This window comes from Hordeum vulgare, chromosome 3H (genome assembly GCF_904849725.1).
Source record: "Hordeum vulgare subsp. vulgare chromosome 3H, MorexV3_pseudomolecules_assembly, whole genome shotgun sequence".
NCBI lineage: Eukaryota > Viridiplantae > Streptophyta > Magnoliopsida > Poales > Poaceae > Hordeum > Hordeum vulgare.
In genome coordinates this window covers 556,948,799-556,967,281 of record NC_058520.1, presented here as the reverse complement: position 1 = coordinate 556,967,281, position 18,483 = coordinate 556,948,799, and the positions used below count along the sequence as shown (strand labels likewise).

General features: G+C 45.1%; 2 protein-coding genes across 2 annotated transcripts; both read right to left on the bottom strand.

Annotated features, from left to right (window-relative positions):
* Positions 1-8,337: 8,337 nt before the first annotated feature.
* On the bottom strand, positions 8,338-13,382 carry LOC123445019 (peptidyl serine alpha-galactosyltransferase). The gene is made up of 8 exons (XM_045121933.1): positions 12,949-13,382; positions 12,492-12,662; positions 11,633-11,876; positions 11,313-11,513; positions 10,750-11,216; positions 10,513-10,677; positions 9,883-10,126; positions 8,338-9,305 (listed from the first exon to the last, which is right to left on the bottom strand). The coding sequence occupies exons 1-8, from the start codon at positions 13,233-13,235 to the stop codon at positions 8,640-8,642; spliced, it is 2,445 nt and encodes an 814-aa protein (XP_044977868.1). The 5' UTR covers positions 13,236-13,382; the 3' UTR covers positions 8,338-8,639.
* An 879-nt stretch (positions 13,383-14,261) lies between these two features.
* LOC123445018 (two-component response regulator ORR26-like) lies at positions 14,262-18,170 on the bottom strand. Its single transcript, XM_045121932.1, has 5 exons — positions 18,037-18,170; positions 16,888-17,040; positions 16,391-16,771; positions 16,219-16,295; positions 14,262-15,507 (listed from the first exon to the last, which is right to left on the bottom strand). Exons 1-5 carry the CDS (start codon positions 18,149-18,151, stop codon positions 14,470-14,472), a joined length of 1,764 nt encoding a protein of 587 aa, XP_044977867.1. The 5' UTR covers positions 18,152-18,170; the 3' UTR covers positions 14,262-14,469.
* Positions 18,171-18,483: the final 313 nt, after the last annotated feature.

Below are 18,483 nucleotides of genomic sequence, written 5' to 3'. Positions count from 1 at the left end.
ACATAGAAAACAATTATTAAACATTCAAGTGGAAACCATGGCTACTGCAAGGCCATCATGCAGGTGGTTGTCGTGGCTTGCGTGGGAATGAAGGATTCGCTGGGTAGAAGTGCGAGGAACTCGCGGAACGGTTCACCGGAAAAGCTTCTCTCTCGAAGGGGGATAAACAAGGGCAGGGGCAAAATGGTCATTTTCATAGTGTGTCCACATCATGAAAATGGTACCAATATAACAGACTCAACGAGAGAAAAACGAGGGCTTTGGATTCACCTCATTCGGAGTTACGGGCGCGAAGTTATGACCGTTTGTTCGTTAGGCAGAGAAGGAGACAAAAACATGTCCCCTTCGTCTCTTAACGGACTAACGTTCACAAATTAACCACTTTGGCCAGGCGGGCTGGGCTGAAAGCGACTTTCCCGAAAACACGCCTTTAGACAGGGAAATCGCATTTTTTCTATGGACCGCAACAAAATACACTTTCGCACTAGAAAAGAGCATTTCTCAAAATGCGTTTTCACTCAGTCAGCAAGGCCGGTCTGGTAAACGCATATGACTGACGCTCAGCCCGTGCTGCATTGCTCTCTCTCTCTCTATCTATCTATCTATCTATCTATCTATCTCTATCTCTCTCTCTCTCTCTCTCTTCGTGGTCGTCTTCAAGGTCGCGACACAGGGTAGGGGAGGGCCTCGGCCGACCGGCATCGCGGTCGCCTCGACGCTCCAGGGGATCGGCCGGCGAGCTGCGCGGCTCGGCGGCTCCATGCCGCGCCCACGAGAGGCCTAAGGGGGGACTTGGGGCTGCCTGGAGTGGGGGCGCCATGGCTCGGGTCCGGCGGTCGAAAGCTTCAAAGGGGAGCGGCGCCGGAGTGCCTCCCGAGCAAAGCTGAGAGAAGATGCAGCTAAGCAAGCTTCCATGGGACTCCGTGTTGGAAATATGCCATAGAGGCAATAATAAATTGGTTATTATTATATTTCCTTGTTCGTGATAATCATTCATTATCCATGCTAGAATTGTATTGATTGGAAACTCAAATACATGTGTGGATACATACACAACATATTGTTCCTACTGAGCCTCTAATGGACTAGCTCGTTGGTCAAAGACGGTCAAGGTTTCTTGGCCATAGACATGAGTTGTCATTTGATAACGAGATCACATCATTAGGAGAATGATGTGATGGACAAGACCCAAACTATGAACATAGCATATGACCGTGTCAGTTTATTGCTACTGTTTTCTACATGTCAAGTATATATTCCTATGACCATGAGATCGTGCAACTCACTGACACCGAAGGAATACCTTGTGTGTATCAAATGTCACAACGTAACTGGTTGACTATAAAGGTGCTCTACAGGTATCTGTGAGGGTGTCTATTAAGTTGGCAAGGATCAAGACTGGGATTTGTCACTCCATGTGACAGAGAGGTATCTGAGGGCCCACTCGGTAATACAACATCACAATGATCTTGGAAGCAATGTGACTAAAGAGTTAGTCACGAGATCTTGTATTACGGAACGAGTAAAGAGACTTGTCGGTAACGAGATTAAACTAGGTATGGAGATACCGACGATCGAATCTCGGGCAAGAAACATACTGATAGACAAAGGGAATTGTATAGGGTATTGATTGAATCCTTGATATCGAGGTTCGACCGATATAGATCTTCGTAGAATATGTAGGAACCAATATGGTCATCGAGGTCCCGCTATTGGTTATTGACCAGAGAGTGTCTCGGTCATGTCTGCATAGTTCTCGAACCCGGAGGGTCTACACACTTAAGGTTTGGTGACGATATAAGCATAATTGAGTCATTGTGTTGGTGTACGAAGGTTGTTTGGAGTCCCGAATGAGATCCCGGACGTGACAAGGAACTCCGGATGGTCCGGAGGTGAAGATTGATATATAGGATGAAGGGTATCGGAGTTCAGAAGTGTTTCGGGGCATAACGAGGGAGTGACGGAATACCGAAAGGGGTTTCAGGAGGCCCCGACAAGTGTTGGGGGGCCTCATGGGCCAAGGAGAGGTGACACACCATCCCACAAGGGGTTGGGCGCCACCCACACCCCAGCCCACCTTGTCCAAGTAAGGGCCACACCCCTAGGGCAGCCGGCCAACCCAACTTGGGTGGCAAGGCACCTAGGTGGGAGGGCCCAACCCTAGCCGCCGCCCCCACCTTGGCCGCCGGCCCCTAGGGGAAACCCTAGAGGCCCCTCCCCTCCCCCCTTCCCCTTATATATAGAGAGGTAGAGAGAGGGCGGCCATACGATATCTTGTCACGGCGCTGCTCCTCCTCTCCCTCGTAGTTCTTATCCTCTAAACATCGCACGACGAAGCCCTGCTGAGCTGTCACCACCATCACCTCACCACGCCGTCGTGCTGTCGAAGGACTCGTGCTGCTACTTCACCATCGCTCGCTGGATCGAGGAGGTGAAAGAGTCACCAGGTTGTACGTGTGTTGAACGCGGAGGTGCCGTCCGTTCGGCGCTTGATCGAGAGTTTGTGGGACGGATCGTGATCGGATCATGAAGACGTACCACTACATCAACCGTGTTCTTTGACGCTTCCGCTTAGCGATCTACAAGGGTATGTAGATTCAATAAGACAATGTGGAAATTGTTTCACGAGTCATGCCACCTGGAACACCATAATGTGATGGTGTGTCCGAACGTCGTGGTCGTGCCCTATTGGATATGGTGCGTACTATGGTTTCTCTTACCGATTTGCCACTATCGTTTTGGGGTTATGCATTAGAGACAACCACATTCACTTTAAATAGGGCACCATATAATTCCGTTTGGATGGCACTTTATGAACTATGGTTTGGCAAGAAACCTAAGCTGTCGTTTCTTAAAGTTTGGGGCTACGATGCTTATGTCAAAGGCTTCTATGTGATAGGCTCGAACCCAAAGTGGATGAATGCATCTTCATAGGATACCCAAAACAGTTGGGTATACCTCCCATCTCGGATCCAAAGGCAAAGTGTTTGTTTCTAAAAATGGGTCCTTTCTCGAGAAAGAGTTTCTCTCGAAAGAATTGAGTGGGAGAAATGTAGAACTTGATAAGGTTATTGAACCGTCACTTCAGTTGGATGGTAGCATGACACATAAAGATGTTTCTGCGGCGCCTACACCAAATGAAGAGGAAGCTAATGATGATGATCATGAAACTTTAGATCAAGTTACTACCAACCTCGAAGGTCGATAAGGACACATACTGCCCCAGAGTGGTATGGTAATCCTGTCTTGGAGGTCATGTTGTTGAACAACAATGAACCTACGAGCTATGTAGAAGCGATGGTGGGCCTAAATTCTGACAAATGGCTGGAGGCCATGAAATCCAAGATAGGATCCATGTATGAAAATAAAGTGTGGACTTTGGAAGAACTACTTGATGTTCGTAAGGCCATTAAGTACAAATGGATCTTTAAAAGGAAGACATAAATGATGGTAAATGTCACCATTTAGAAAGCTCGACTTGTCGCAAAGAGGTTTCCGAAAAGTTCAAGGAGTTGACTACGATGAGACTTTCTCCTCCGGAGTGATGCTAAAGTGTGTTGGAGTTATGTTAGCATTTGCTGCATTTTCCGATTATGAAATCTGGCACATGGATGTCAAAACATTGTTTCCTTAATGGTTTCCTTGAGGAAAGGTTGTATGTGATACAACTAGAAGGTTTTGTCGATCCTAAGGATGCTAAAAGGCATGCAAGCTCCAGTGATCCATTGATGGACTGGTGCAAGCATCTCGGAGTTGGCATAACTGCTTTGATGTGTGATCAAAGCTTTTGGTTTATACAGAGTTTATGAAAAAACTTATATTTCCAAGAAAGTGAGTGGGAACACTATAGAATTTCTGATAAGTATATGTGGTTGACATATTGTTGATCGGAAATGATGTATAATTTCTGGAAAGCATATAAGGTTGTTTGAAAGGAGTTTTTCAAAGCAAAACCTGGATTAAGCTACTTGAACATTGGGCATCAAGATCTGTAATGATAGATCAAGATGCTTGATAAAACTTTCAATGGATACATACCTTGACAAAATTTTGAAGGAGTTCAAAATAGATCAGTCAAAGAAGGTGTGAATTTGAGTAAGAGTCAAAGCCTAACCATGGCAGAAGAAAGAGAAAGGACGAAGGTCGTCCCCTATGCCTTAACAAATGCTCTGTAGTATGAAGAAACTTGTACAGACTATGGAAATGTTTTGGTTTATACAGAATTTATGAAGAAACTTGTATTATACAAAATAAAGAAATATTTCTTGATTATGGAGGCGATAAAAGAGTTCGTCGTAAAGGGTTACGTTGATACAAGCTTTGACACCAATCTGGATGTCTCTAAGTAGAAAACCGGATTCGTATAGTGGAGCAGTCATTTGGAATATTTCCAAGTGGAGCGTGGTAGCAGCGTCTACACTATGACATAGAGATATGTAAAGTACACACGGATCTAATGTTGCAGACCCGTTGACTAAAACCTATCTCACAAGCAAAACATGATCAAACCCCAAAACTCATTGGGTGTTAATCACACAGTAATGTGAACTAGATTATTGACTCTAGTGCAAGTGGGAGACTGTTGGAAATATGCCCTAGAGGCAATAATAAATTAGTTATTGTCATATTTCCTTGTTCATGATAATCGTTTATTATCCATGCTAGAATTGTATTGATTGGAAACTCAAATACATGTGTGGATACATGGACACCACACTGTCCCTAGTGAGACTCTAATGGACTAGCTCGTTGATCAAAGATGGTCAAGGTTTCCTGGCCATAGACATGAGTTGTCATTTGACAACTGGATCACTTCATTAGGAGAATGATGTGATGGACAAGACCCAACATATGAACGTAGCATATGATCGTGTCAGTTTATTGCTACTGTTTTCTATGACCTTGAGATCGTGCAACTCACTGATACCGAAGGAGTACCTTGTGTGTATCAAACGTCGCAATGTAACTGGGTGACTATAAAGGTGCTCTATAGGTATCTCCGAGGGTGTCTATTGAGTTGGCATGGATCAAGACTGGGATTTGTCACTCCGTGTGACGGAGAGGTATCTCAAGGCCTGCTCGGTAATACAACATCACAACAAGCTTGCAAGCAATGTGACTAAAGAGATAGCCACGGGATCTTGTATTACGGAACGAGTAAAGAAACTTGCTAGTAATGAGATTGAACTAGGTATGGAGATACCGACGATCGAATCTCGGGTAAGTAACATACCGATAGACAAAGGGAATTGTATACGGGATTGATTGAATCCTTGACATCGTGGTTCGACAGATAAATATCTTCGTAGAATATGTAGGGGCCAATATGGACATCCAGGTCCCTCTATTGGTTATTGGCCGGAGAGTGTCTCGGTCATGTCTGTATAGTTCTCAAACCCGCAGGTTTTGCACACTTAAGGTTCGGTGACGATTTGGTATTAGTGAGTTATGTGTGATGGTAACCGAATGTTGTTCGGAGTCCTGGATGAGATCCCGAACGTCACGAGGAGCTCCGGAATGGTCCGAAGGTAAAGATTTCTATATGGGAAGTCATATTTTGGCTACCGAAAAAGTTTTGGGTTTTTCCGGTATTGTACCGGGAAGCTTCTAGAAGGCTCCGAAAACTTCTGGAGGAGTCCGGAAGTCCACCAATGATTCTACCACGTCCCAAGGGTTTGCATGGACTGAGGGGAGACATTGCGGCCTTATTGGGCCAAGCGTACCAGTCCCTCAAGGCCCATGTAGTTGGGAAAGGTGGAAAGTCCACCTTTGTATGGAAGGAAAGGAGGGGGACTAGGATTCCACCTCCTTCCCCCTTTTGCTGCGCCCTAGGGCTTGGAGGGGTTGTTCCACATGCCCATCCACCTATATATATAGAGGGGAGGAGGCGCCCCAAGAGCACACACGAAGCCCTTGGCGCCCCTCTCTATCCATAGATCGTTTTCTCCTACGTTAGCGGTTTTGGTAGCGCTAGGCATAGCCCTGCCGGGATAGCACCACCACCGCTGCCACCACATTGTCGTGTTGCCGGATAACTCATCTACTACTCTGCCCTCGCTCACTGGATTGAGGAGGCGGAGATTTCATCGAGTTGTATGTGTGCTGAACGTGGAGGTGCCATCCGTTCAGCGCTCGATCGGGAGTTTGTGGGGCGGATCGTGATTGGATTGCGAAGACGTACCACTACATCAACTGCGTTCTTTAACGCTTCCACTTAGCGATCTACACGGGTAGGTAGATACAATGTCTCCTCTCGCAGATGTGCATCTCCTAGATTGATCTTGGTGAGCGTAGGATTTTTTTTGTTTCCCATGCAACGTTCCCCAACAGAACTAGTTTCAATTCATCAATACAATGTAGGCATGTATTCCGTATATAGTCATATGTGCTTGCGATAAGAACTTGCATGACATCTTTTGTCTTACCTCCCATGGCAGTGGGGTCCTATTGGAAATTAAGGGATATTAAGGTCTCCTTTTAATAAAGAACCAGAACAAAGCATTAACACATGGTGAATACATGAACTCCTCAAACTACGGCAATCATCAGAAAGAATCCCAATTATTGTCACCTTGGGGTATGCGGATCAAGACACGTAATAGATGCATACAACTTGCAAGATAGGATCCAAATCGATCTTATATTCATGAAAACATAACATGTTCAGATCTGAAATCGTGGCACCCGGCCCCTAGTGACAACCATTAAGCATAGCAAAGTCATAGCAACATCAATCCTAGAACATAGTGGATACTAGGGATCCATCCCTATCAAACTAAACTCGATTACATGGTCAATCTCATCCAATCCCACCACCGTCCAGCAAGCCTACAATGGAATTACTCACTCCCGGTGGTGAGCATCATGGCGGTGTTGATGGAGAAGGGTTGGTGATAACGATGATGACGAACCCCCCTCTCCGCAACCCCAAACGGACTCCAGATCAGCCCTCCGGAGGAAGAACAGGAGGTGGCCGCGGCTCCGTCTCGTAAAACACGATGAAAACTTCTCTGTTTTTTTTCTCCGAAGATGTGATTTTATAGGACTGGAATTAGGGTCGGAGGAGCCACGTGGGCCCCACAAGCCATGAGGGCATGACCTCGGGGGCTGTTGGCTTGTGCCCCTGGCAACCTCCCTCCAATAGATCTTTGCTCCATAACTCATTATAAATCCCAGAAATAAGTCATAAAAAGTTTCGCCCAATTCCGAGGACTATTTTTTCTGCACAAAAATAACACCAAGGTAGTTTTACTGAAAACAATGTGAATCTGGGTTAGTTTCATTCAAATCATGCAAATTAGAGGTCAAAACCAGAGCAAAAGTGTTTGGAAAAGTATGGTTATCCCCCTCAAAATAAAAACAATAGTGAGCCGCGACAAAGGGTGGAAGGGTGAAACCCTTCTATGTAGGGGGGTTGTGCTCCCCTAGACGACTAGAACCCTCTATAAAGGGAAGTTGTGTATCACTGTTAATTTATTGAGGAAAGGAGAGCTGTTCGAGAAGCATTTTTGGCCAAACTCACATAATAGAGACAAGAAAGGAAAGTTGTTGGTTAGGGAGTACTTTTTGACGTTTATATGTAAACAAAACTAGAGGATGGTGCGGTTGTGCAGGCCAGGACACCTTAGCGGGCAACAAATGAAGAAACTACCCTTTGTTGGCGCCACACATTGCACCAATGGCGACGAGGCCACATGGTTGTCCCTCGCAACCACCACTGTGTTACTGCCACCGACGAGGCCCCATCATCAACACATTGATGGCCCGCTCAACAGCCTCCGAAGTGATGGGACCGCCATACGGCCCACCGACAATGACCCAACAATGTAGCTATATTGTAACCCCTCAAAAAAGATATGTTAGAAAGGTTCGCCTGCAACCTCACATCAACTCTACACACTGCCCAATGAATGGAGATGGTGGATCCGGAATTAAGGAGAGAAAAGATAAACGTATGATTTTTTATATATTATTATTATTTTAATTATCTTTTGGTTATTAAAAAAACTTACATGTTATTACAACAATTATTATCATGTGCTTACTCTGTTCCTAAATAAAAGTCTTTGGAGATTCTACTACAGACTACATACGAATGTATATAGACATATTTTAGAGTGTAGATTCATTCATTTTGCTCTGCATGTAGTCCGTAGTGGAATCTCTCAAAGGACTTATATTTAGGAAATGGAGGGAGTAAAATGCAATGGCATGTGCTATTCTAGTTGTCACAAGAGTTTCAAAGGCAATATGTATACCACAATCCCATATTGCCTAGGGAAACAAGATGCGGTTGAAGAAAATACATGTAATTTCGTATAGCACAGTCCAGAGGGATTTTGACCAAAATGCTTTATTCTATCCGTATGCTAGTTAATCACATACAACTTTCTACACAAAAGCATATCAATGACACCAAGCTAAACAAACACCTATATGAATTGAACATCACAACACTAGCTACAGTAGTTGCAACAAAAATCTGCTAATAGCACTAAAAGAACTTGTCAAAAAATAAGGAATTCACATGGTTAATCAGCTCCAGCTCCTTCAGATAGCTCATCTAGGTGTTGTTAGCCTCTAGACTCCTTGTACTGTACCCCCTTTATGTCTGTATTGGCAAAGGAATAAGCTTATCATCATACTGTTTGTTTTATAGACAAATTGTGGGCCTTCTGGCTTCTGGAAGACCTAGATCTCGAAACACTCCTCCTTCGATCCGAGAAAAACATCGAGATTACCAGTAAGAAAACTACTACAGATATTGCCCAAACAGCAAAAATCCACATCTTTGATGATCTGGCTAGTCTCTTTGACCCATGTACACGTGATACAGTGTCTGTGTCTCTTTCAGCAGCCTGCTGCCTGGTCACATCCATGTGCTCCACATTTCGTCCAATTGTAGTCGTGGACGACCGTTGTGTAACTGTCTCTGATTTATTGGAGGTTAAGACCTCAATTTTCTTTGAGATGCTGCCTATGGTGGTGCTTAGTCGAGGGCAATTTCGACGTTTGTGGTGCAAGTATAGGGCCTTGTTCAAAGCCCTGCCACACTCAATGCTGAGAAGGTCCCTCTCCAGTGCGTTTTGATCACCTTTCATGATAGCAGATGGATCAGGTGGTTCAGGGAACTTGGCCCAACATGTGTTTACAATATCAGCGTTTCTCCAGTCAGCCTTGTCAAAGCTCCAATCACCAACACCAAATCTGAGCCCATAATGGAAAACCTTGTAATTTGCTCCAGGCAGAGGAACGTAGCCTGGATATATTAATATGTCACTCCTTATGATGTGCCGCAGGTTAAGCTGCATGACAAGTGAAGAAGAAACTGTCAAGCAGCAAGATAAACCAATTTGCAGAGAATGAAAAAATCATGGCCCTTATAGTTATAGTTCATCGTCTATTACATTTCTAGAACTTATGAGTGCTATTGTGCTAACTGCCAGCTGGTGCTATCCATACTAGCTTTCAAACATATAATGACACCGAGAGATCTAACTGCCAGCTGAAGCTAACCATGCTAGCTTTCTACTTCCTCCGTTCCTAAATATAAGTCTTTTTAGAGATTCCACTACGGACTACATACGGATGTATATAGACATATTTTAGAGTGTAGATTCACTCATTTTCCTTCGTATGTAGTCCATAGTGGAATCTCTAAAAAGACTTGTATTTAGGAACAGAGGGAGTAGAACTTATGAGCGCACGCTCTCCATAGACTATCTCTAGAAGTTAAAAACACCATATTTGCATTGATGCAAACATCTATAGGTTTAAAAATGATTCAATATAGCCAGCAAGTTCTAATGCGGTGCAGCCAGTTGCAGACATATGCTTCCAATTGCAAGAACAAAAGGTGAAAAGATAAACCACTACACATACCTCGGCTGCTGCAAAAGAGTAACCATACATCTCACTTATCCAGCCAGACGCATATATATCACCAGTAATGTTTGTCGCATAGTGATCTTTATCTGCACGAACCTCTTCTGATTTGTGCAGCCACAGCATAGAAAAACGTCGGAGATCATCAATATGCATGATAATGACACCACCAACCTTTTCGCATGCAGATGGATTGCGAGTGTGTATCTTTGCAAGTATGTTATCACACCCAATGAGATATCTGACAAACACAAAGGATGATATTAGAAAATGGTTCTCTCATATGCAGTAATTACATCCATCACTGCCTCAACTTGCAACGAGACTTGCACAAATCTTGGAAGTACCCAAGAGGCAAGTTGGTTCAACGAACTCTTAGGTGTGCACTAAAATTTGTGCAAACTCGTCATGGAGGTGATGCATAGAAGCACCTCTCAACATATCTAGTAAACAGAAATGGTAATACTCCCTCCAATCCATATTACTTGTCGCTCAAATGGATGTATCTAGATGTATTTTAGTGCTAGATACATCCGTTTGAGTGATAAGTACTATAGATCAGAAGGAGTATCACTAAACCACAGCAATGCATGCTGCAAATTACACAGCACCACATAAGAATCTTACTCATAGGGAGTTGAAACAGGATGACCAAGTTTTGCACCATACTCCCATGGAGTGATGGGACCTCTCATTATCATATCAGCATCCAAGATAACAATGAACTCAGCATCAGTCTGCACATGGTTAATCCAATGGAGAACTGCTGCTGGTTTATTGATTGCTGGGTACCTAAGAAGAGCAAATAATAGATTATGTACTGAGCAAAAGTTTTGAGCGCATTATTATGTCAGAAGTTTATACCAGTCCCCTGTCAATGGGTGTCTGTTCATAGATGGAACATAATGTGTGGGAGCAAGGTCGCGTCCCTTATAATTCTTCAATTCCTCGTCTGTACAACTCAATAAGCGTGTAATATTACCAGGCTGACCGCTTATACGAAAGCTGTGCATGAGCCCAACAGTTTGCCAGTCAAAATACGACGAACATTCGGTCGAGAAAAGGGTGTGTATTTTTGGATGTCTGCTTTTGGACAATGCAACATGCTGTACAGTCACTTTGTTTTCAACTTTTACACTGTTCCAGTACTTTGGTTTCGTAAGCTCTGAGAACCTTTTGCTTTTAAGGAAGCTCAAGTATTTTGACCACTGTGGTTTCGGGCAGCCAACAGATGCGTGATGCAAAAGAAGCCCTTCGTTCAATGTGTTAGTGCACTCGATGCTTAGATATAAGGCCCGTTTCGCATTTGGATCAGATTCCATCGCCTCAACCTGTAAAGTGACTAACATTAAATAGTCGCATACAGCATAGCTAGCTGCTGCCTACTAGTGAGAACATCACAAAATATGGTTAGCAGGACTGTTTACCTCTCTAGGGAATGGAGGTGGAGGAAATAAGCGGTTGCAGTCATAAACTATACCGTCCTCATGGTGCTCTAACTTGCTGAAGGACCAGTTTCCAACTTTAAATGGCAAACCATAGTGCAGGATAAGTGGCTCAGTGCCAATTCTTGGAGTATAGCCTGGGTAGATCATTATGTCATCATTTATCTTGTGTCTTAGACCTACCTGTTGAAGAGGATTACAGTATTATGCAATGAAGGTATATGCAAAACCAAATATAATACACTCCGGAAATATTTGCTTTCACAATGCATAACATAACAAGGAAGAGCAACCGGGCTTACTTCTGCCGCACCAAATGAGTACCCATACATCTCACTGATCCAGCCCATGCCATATATATCACCAGTAATATTAGTTGACCAGTGGGACTTATCCTGCCTCACTTCTTCAGTCTTGGACAGCCATAGAGGGGCTAGAGCCCTTAAGTCATCGATATGCATGATCAGAATTCCGCCAACTTTGTCACAAAATTCTGGATGTGCAGTGTGCAACTGTGCAAGGATGTTATCACAACCCTTCAAATACCTATTTAAGAGAATACATGGATAAGATTAATTGGAGGCTGAGTTCCAGTCAGACAATGATATGAAATACCTAGCTACCATGCAAGGAACCAGAGATAACGTTTGCATAGGTAATGCTTTACATAGACTTGCTTTGTGCTATAATTCAACTTCATACAAGAAATTTCCATGTTGCTCTAACATGTTTATAAAGAAGGATGAAGAAGAAAGACACGTTGTACAACTACCAAGGGCAAACAGAACATGAGTTGATAATTGACACTCTAAAGTCTAAACAAACTAACAAAGCCATGCTGCACGAGGAAGGATGAGCCACCAATGTCTAAATTAGTGACATGGTATAGTACTATTTCAGTACTCCCTCCATCCATATTAATCGTTGCTTATTAGTACAACTTTGTACTAAATCAACGACAATTAATATGGACAGGAGGGACTTTACTTCCATCAAGCCCAATTACTACTTAATACTCCCTCCGTAAACTAATATAAGAGCCTTTAGAACACTAATTTAGTAATCTAAACACTCTTATAATAGTTTACAGAGGGAGTACCATATTAGGTAGAAAAATGGACAGAAGGATCATCAACTCTGAACTGCTGGCTGAAACCATACCCGTAATAAGCTGCAACAGGCTTGCCTTTTTCTGCTCCGAGTTCCCAAGGAATAATAGGACCTCTAACAATCTGGTCTGCGTCCAAGATCACGACCCAATCGACGTTGTCCGCCTCTGGACTATGCTCCAACCAATGCACCACCCCCGCAGGCTTGTTGATGGCCGGGTACCTGCACACAAAAAACGACTCAGGGCACACTAAGGCCAATTCCATTCCAAATGAGGAAACCTTAGCAGTTCATATCCATCTATCCCCCAACTACCAAATCAAGCACTCCGCCCAAATCAAGCGCTAATGCAGAAGCAGTTCATGCAGGATGTAACCAATTTCGCAACCCCGCCCCAAATCCTAACCCCAGACGTCTCGGCTTCGGCCGGGCGCAGGCAAATGGGGAACGAGGAGGAGAGGGACGAGTCTGTGTGTTTAATGCGCGTGCGGCGGCGAGAGTTACCTACCAGTCGCCGGTGCGGGGGTGGCGGCTGTAGGAGGGGACCTGGAGGGTGTGGCCGATGCGGAGGCCGCGGTAGGAGGGGAGCTGGTCGGGGGCGCAGCTGAGGAGGCGGGTGACGCCGCCGGGCTGCCCCGCCTTGCGCAGGCTGTGGAGGAGCCCCACCGCCTGCCAGTCGAAGTAGTCGCCGCACTCCACCGAGAAGAGCGTGTGCAGCCGCCGCCCCTCCCCGGCGGCAGACACAACCACAGCCGGCCACAGCAGCAGCAGCAGCAGGAGCGCGGCCGCCGCCATTGGTGGTGGGGTGGCGGATCTCGCGCCCGGATCCTGCCTTGGGCTTCTCCTTCGTTTCCTCGCTGCTTTGTGCCCGAGCCTCTGACCCTGAAGGATTCGGCTACTGACGGAAGGCGACGGGCGCCCTGGAGTACGCCAACCGGGCCGGTTTACGTAAAATCCCCTACAAAGCCGAAGGCAGTGCTGTGCTGATTTTGGGTAAGGTTCAGAGCTTGTGTGTACCCTGTTCCTAGTTATAAAACCACTGACCCCTACGTTAAAAAAAAAAATCACTGACCCCTTAAAAAAAAAGGTTACATTGTAAAATCGCTGCGGTAGGAAACTGTTTTTATACTTAGGTAACAAAAATAAATCTTGCATTAGTAGTTGGTCACAACCATGATTTTAAATAGCGCGCACGCTGTATCGTTTAAAAGAGGTCCTGCGATAAGGTTATTTTGTCCAAACACATGAACAAATATTTATAGCATTTAGAAGAGGTATGCCGTTAAGAGCCTTACCGTGCTATTTAAAAGTTTGGTCACAACATAAACCTTGAAACTTGTGGAGAATGTTAATAGATAATAATCACACTAATTTGGCTATAATTTACTACTGTGCATTATTTTCTTGGTCACCAAAATTCACTCTGGGGTCCTGCTGCATATTGGCCGGAGGCAGACAGCTCAGCTGGTGCAGCAGCAAGTGAGTTCCATTGCTGCAATTGTGATGCAAACTGGTTATGATTTGCAACTCTACTGTTTCATTCATCTTTGCAGCTGCTAGATTAGTTTGATTTTGCACTCAAACCACACTCTACTCTGCTGACCGCTACACCGCCTAAGAAATTCTTTCAGGTTAGATCAGGAGTAACTTTCTCCGCGGCCTCGGGGGAGAAGAAGAAACCAGCCTGTCCAACCTGAAACCGAAAAGTTGTAGTGCTTGCCTGTAATGTGCAATGAAAACATCACATACAGCCTGCAATGCTGCACCCGAGAGGGAGAAATTTACAGCAGTGCCGGCTCCGAAAGCAAACATTCGACAGTCTGATCGTCAAAGAGTATTTATAGATTTATAGCATGGCCACGGTCTATAATACAGACAGTTTTATCAAAAGTGGAGTTACTACAATTAGATCCTTCCACCAAAGGACCAAGTTAGAACACTGCAGCCCTACAAGAGGTGCCATATGGAGACATACCAAAGAGCACCATCCTCTCCTCGCAAAACGGCATGGCCGAACAGAAGGTGGGGATTACGCAAAGAGGCACCCATCCATCAACGGGTAGTCCGTCGTTTCGCTGCTGAAGTGGTCTTGATCGTCGTACCAGTTACTCTGTAGCCCAGACAGTATCATCGCGTCGTTGTAGTGAAACAAATCAATGCTGCCCAGCCCTACATTCTCAGAGGAGACACCTCCTTGGAGTGAGTAGCCGGAGAGATCCTCGGGCAGAGAAGCAAAATCCGCCCCGCATATGACGCTTGGCTCCTCTTGCGAACGAAGCCAGGAGCCTTGGTTGCTTGTCTGGTCAAAGTAACAATCTTTAGTGCTAGGCAAACCTTGCACACTGGAAAACCTCCGGTCAGCAGCATCGGTTGAGGTCACAACACTGTCGCTGAGCTGAACAGAAACCGAATCAGCTGTACATGTCAACGCCGGGGAGAAGGACTTGATGCAGTCGAGAAGGGCTGGCTTCACGTCCGAGAAGTTTCTGGCGTCCATCTCCGTACTGCAACTCATTATTGAGATTAGCGACGGTGGTGTAAACAAATGACCAGGGGCAGTGGGGTGCTCTAAGTCTGGCTTTGGTAGGCATGCATAATCCCCTAACAAGTCACAGCGTGCATGGTTGTGCTTTGGGTATTGCATGAACTGCTTTGCTGGCACTCCTCCGTTCCAGGCCTGGCATTCCAGGATCATGGTTTCTGATGGCTTCCTGTCCTGATTCACTGGCAAACCTTTGAACGACAGCACCCCGCCCATTGGTGAAACACCAGCGACATTCTGAGGTTCGGCAGCTGAACTTACAGAGTTTATGCTCCTATCTGACGCCGGTAAGGGGACCGTGCGCTTGGTGTCTTCTAACTGAGAATCTGACACACTGCTCTGACCTTGCATCTTCTGGGGAGCATGCGGATATCCACTGGAAATGGTGCTTGGTTGCTCTTGGAAGGAGCTTCTGAGGTTAAGGTTCTCTGATGATGGTCCCTTAGTGCTGAAATCTTGCCTAGCAGAGCCCAATGCCCTTTCCTCGTTCTGCTTTTGCAGCCTACCCAAGTAGAGGCGATATTTCTGCATAAGAATGAATTTTCTTCTCATGAATACCAGAAGATCAGTTTTAGTTCTAAGGAATATAATGATTTTACTTGAATCATAGAGTGTTGGATACATGCTTCAAAATTCACATGAATTTGTATGAAAATTTGAATATGTGATATTTGACAGTTAAAGGTAAGGATTCAGGTTAATATAAACTGCAAAAAGGTTTTTTACGAGAGGGGGCTACCCAGAAAGTATGTTCCTACAGTAGCTCGACTAATAATCAGATAGGAGCTTTGTCATGACCTATGAACATGGCACAAGGAAAGAATACACATGACGGGAACTCATTGCAACACCATAACATCCCTTTTTCTGTCATTTACTGAACCAAGAATCTCCTTTCACTTACTTCTAGGCGAGGTTCTGACAAAGGTGATCTTGTGTTATTTAGTAAAGGTGATCCTTTATTGCACAAGAAACTACCTGCATTAGATTATAAATTCCTATTTTCTGCTCTTCATACGCCTGATTTGTGAGTTTCAAAGTTGCACAAATTTGTCATGACACACCAGGTATAGGGAGTTGGAGAAAAGTCATGGTGCAATTATCTGAATTTAGTGTCCTGTATACAAACTTTCTTGATTTTATTAAAGATCTGACTTAACGCCCTCTTTATGAACTCGGTTCCTTTAAAAAAAAAAATAGACCATAGCAATTTACCATTTGAACATCATGTCATACCTGAAGATGGCTAGCAACGTTCTCTCTTGTTAAGCCCGGAACGTTCATCAGGTCCAATATTTTCTTCGGTCCAACTTCTGCAAAATGACGACATTGGCCCTTTTGATATGAGGATCATGCTAATTTTATAGGAAGATAGCTGATATTGTGTTAGATTTCAGAGAGCACTCACTGTCAAATCCAATTTGGTTCACAGCATTTACAAACTTCTGATGCAGATCAACAGACCAGACTACTCGAGCCTTTTTAGCAGTAGCACCGTCACTAGAGTCCTGATCTCCATGGTCCACGTCTTTTCTTTTCCTCGTGGGATCGGAATCAACTGTCATAAATAGGCCCTTCTCATCAAATCCCTCGAAACCGTATCTGAGTATCTGGAGATCATCACAGCTATCATGACCTTCAATCTCTTTAACCTCATGCATTTTCTTCCTGTATACATGTTGCCAAATGTTCCGGAGTTCCTTCATCCGAACGGGCTTAAGAAGGTAATCGCAGGCACCATGCTGGACGCCTTTCATCACCCTACTTGTTTCTCCATCAATGGACATCACTGTGAAAACATAATGGAGCAGTTTGGCAGTTTTGAGTAGATATTCAAACTGAATAAAAGATATCATTTCTTCTTTGAAAACTGCAGGGAGACAGGTTTTGGTGTTGGATACTAACTTATAACAGGCAGATCCATCTCAAGTCCAATGTGTTCAAGAAGCTTGAAGCCATCCATGTCTGGCATGTTGACATCACTAATCACAATGTCAAACCTGTTTTTCCTCTCCCGTAGAATTTCGAGAGCAACTCTAGCTAGGCCGCATGTGGTGACTGCAGGTAGATAACTAGTTTAGTCTAACTGATAAACAGATAACTCATTAATATTCTTCGCCAAAAGGAATCATGACAACTAATTAACCATAAATATGGACACATAAAAATGGATTTTGCTCCATGCACACACAAAACACAGAGATTGATAGATTGGCAGTGAAGTTGGTCAAGAACACTGACCACTCCGTAGTGTAACTGGCAATAGGTCTACCGAAAGGACAGACAAGTATGTTAAAACCGAGTCTTCTACTTGTACATAACCCTTAAAGTCCCAGTCACCGGTGTCACAACAGAAATATAGCACCTAAATGGTCAAAGAGCGAAAAGAAGATATGGTAGGGACTGCGCGTTCTGAATTTTAATGTGTGGTTACCAGTAAATTACGCAGGCAGGCGCTGCCTCATCAAAAGCAAATTACGCAGTACCAAAAAAGAAGCAAAACTGTTGTAGCAGTGATACCAACTGCTCTGTGGAGAAGCAAGACATCCATCCAAATAATTGAGCAATCATCATCACTTAAAAGTGGACACAGACTCGAAATGCATATGTTGTTCGCTATACAAATTTTTTAGCCAAAAAGGGTTCATGGACAAGGCCTCCGTTGCTCCCACTCGGTCACTCAAGGTTGACACCAACCAGTCACATACACGAGCAAAAAGCCAAAAAAACAAACGCAAAAAAGAATCCGGAAGCGGGCAAATCGCCGGATGATATAACAAAATCTACTGTGGAAGACAGTTCCCCAAACGGCCTAAATTCGATCGACAAGGTCGGAGGGGTCCGCTCTAATTCCAGAACGCGCGTACACACCCACAGCGATCAACAGCGAGCGTCCCCAACCGATTTTCGCTGGGTAATTTAAACAAGCAGCAGGCATGCACAGACGGCGGACGGATCACGGGCTCGCACGCGCACGCGCCCGCGGGAGAGGAGGAGGCAACGGCCAAGCCGATCGGGAAGCGGAAGAGGAAAGCAGGGGCAAGAGATTCGAACCTTCGTAGGAGCACTTGCGGAGCATCTTCTCGAGTATCTTGAGCCAGGTGGGGTCGTCGTCGACGACGAGGACGCGCAGCCCGTAGGGGAAGGCGGACGCGTCGGCCATGGCCATGGCCGCGCCGGGCCGCGCCCTCTCGGTGCGCGCGCGCCGGGCGGGGCGGGGGGGCTGCGAGTGGAGTGGGAGGGAGCGGGCAGAGTGGGAGGCAGGGTGGGCAGCCGGGTAAAAGGGCTGGGGGTTGGGGGGGAAGTGGAGGGGGAGGGGGGCCGATTAATATTGGCGCGCGCGGGCGGGCTCGGCCAGCTTTATTCCGACTGCGGCTTTTCTTCTCGCGAGCCCAGATGATGGCTGGCTTTGGAACCGGAATAAGAAGAAGAAGAAGCCGAGCCGAGTGAGCCGTGACCGGGCTTTTTTATCAAGTGGGGGCGCCAAGCGTGTTGCTTTTT

Coding starts and splice junctions, on each gene's coding strand:
- LOC123445019 (XM_045121933.1), bottom strand. CDS start 13,235: ATGGCGGCGGCCGCGCTCCTGCTGCTGCTGCTGCTGTGGCCGGCTGTG. Junction 10,678..10,749: donor CACCCATTGACAGGGGACTG/GTATAAACTTCT, acceptor TGCTCTTCTTAG/GTACCCAGCAATCAATAAAC. Junction 10,127..10,512: donor CCTGTTTCAACTCCCTATGA/GTAAGATTCTTA, acceptor TGTGTTTGTCAG/ATATCTCATTGGGTGTGATA.
- LOC123445018 (XM_045121932.1), bottom strand. CDS start 18,151: ATGGCCATGGCCGACGCGTCCGCCTTCCCCTACGGGCTGCGCGTCCTC. Junction 16,772..16,887: donor GATGGATCTGCCTGTTATAA/GTTAGTATCCAA, acceptor ATGTTTTCACAG/TGATGTCCATTGATGGAGAA. Junction 15,508..16,218: donor ACGTTGCTAGCCATCTTCAG/GTATGACATGAT, acceptor ATTCTTATGCAG/AAATATCGCCTCTACTTGGG.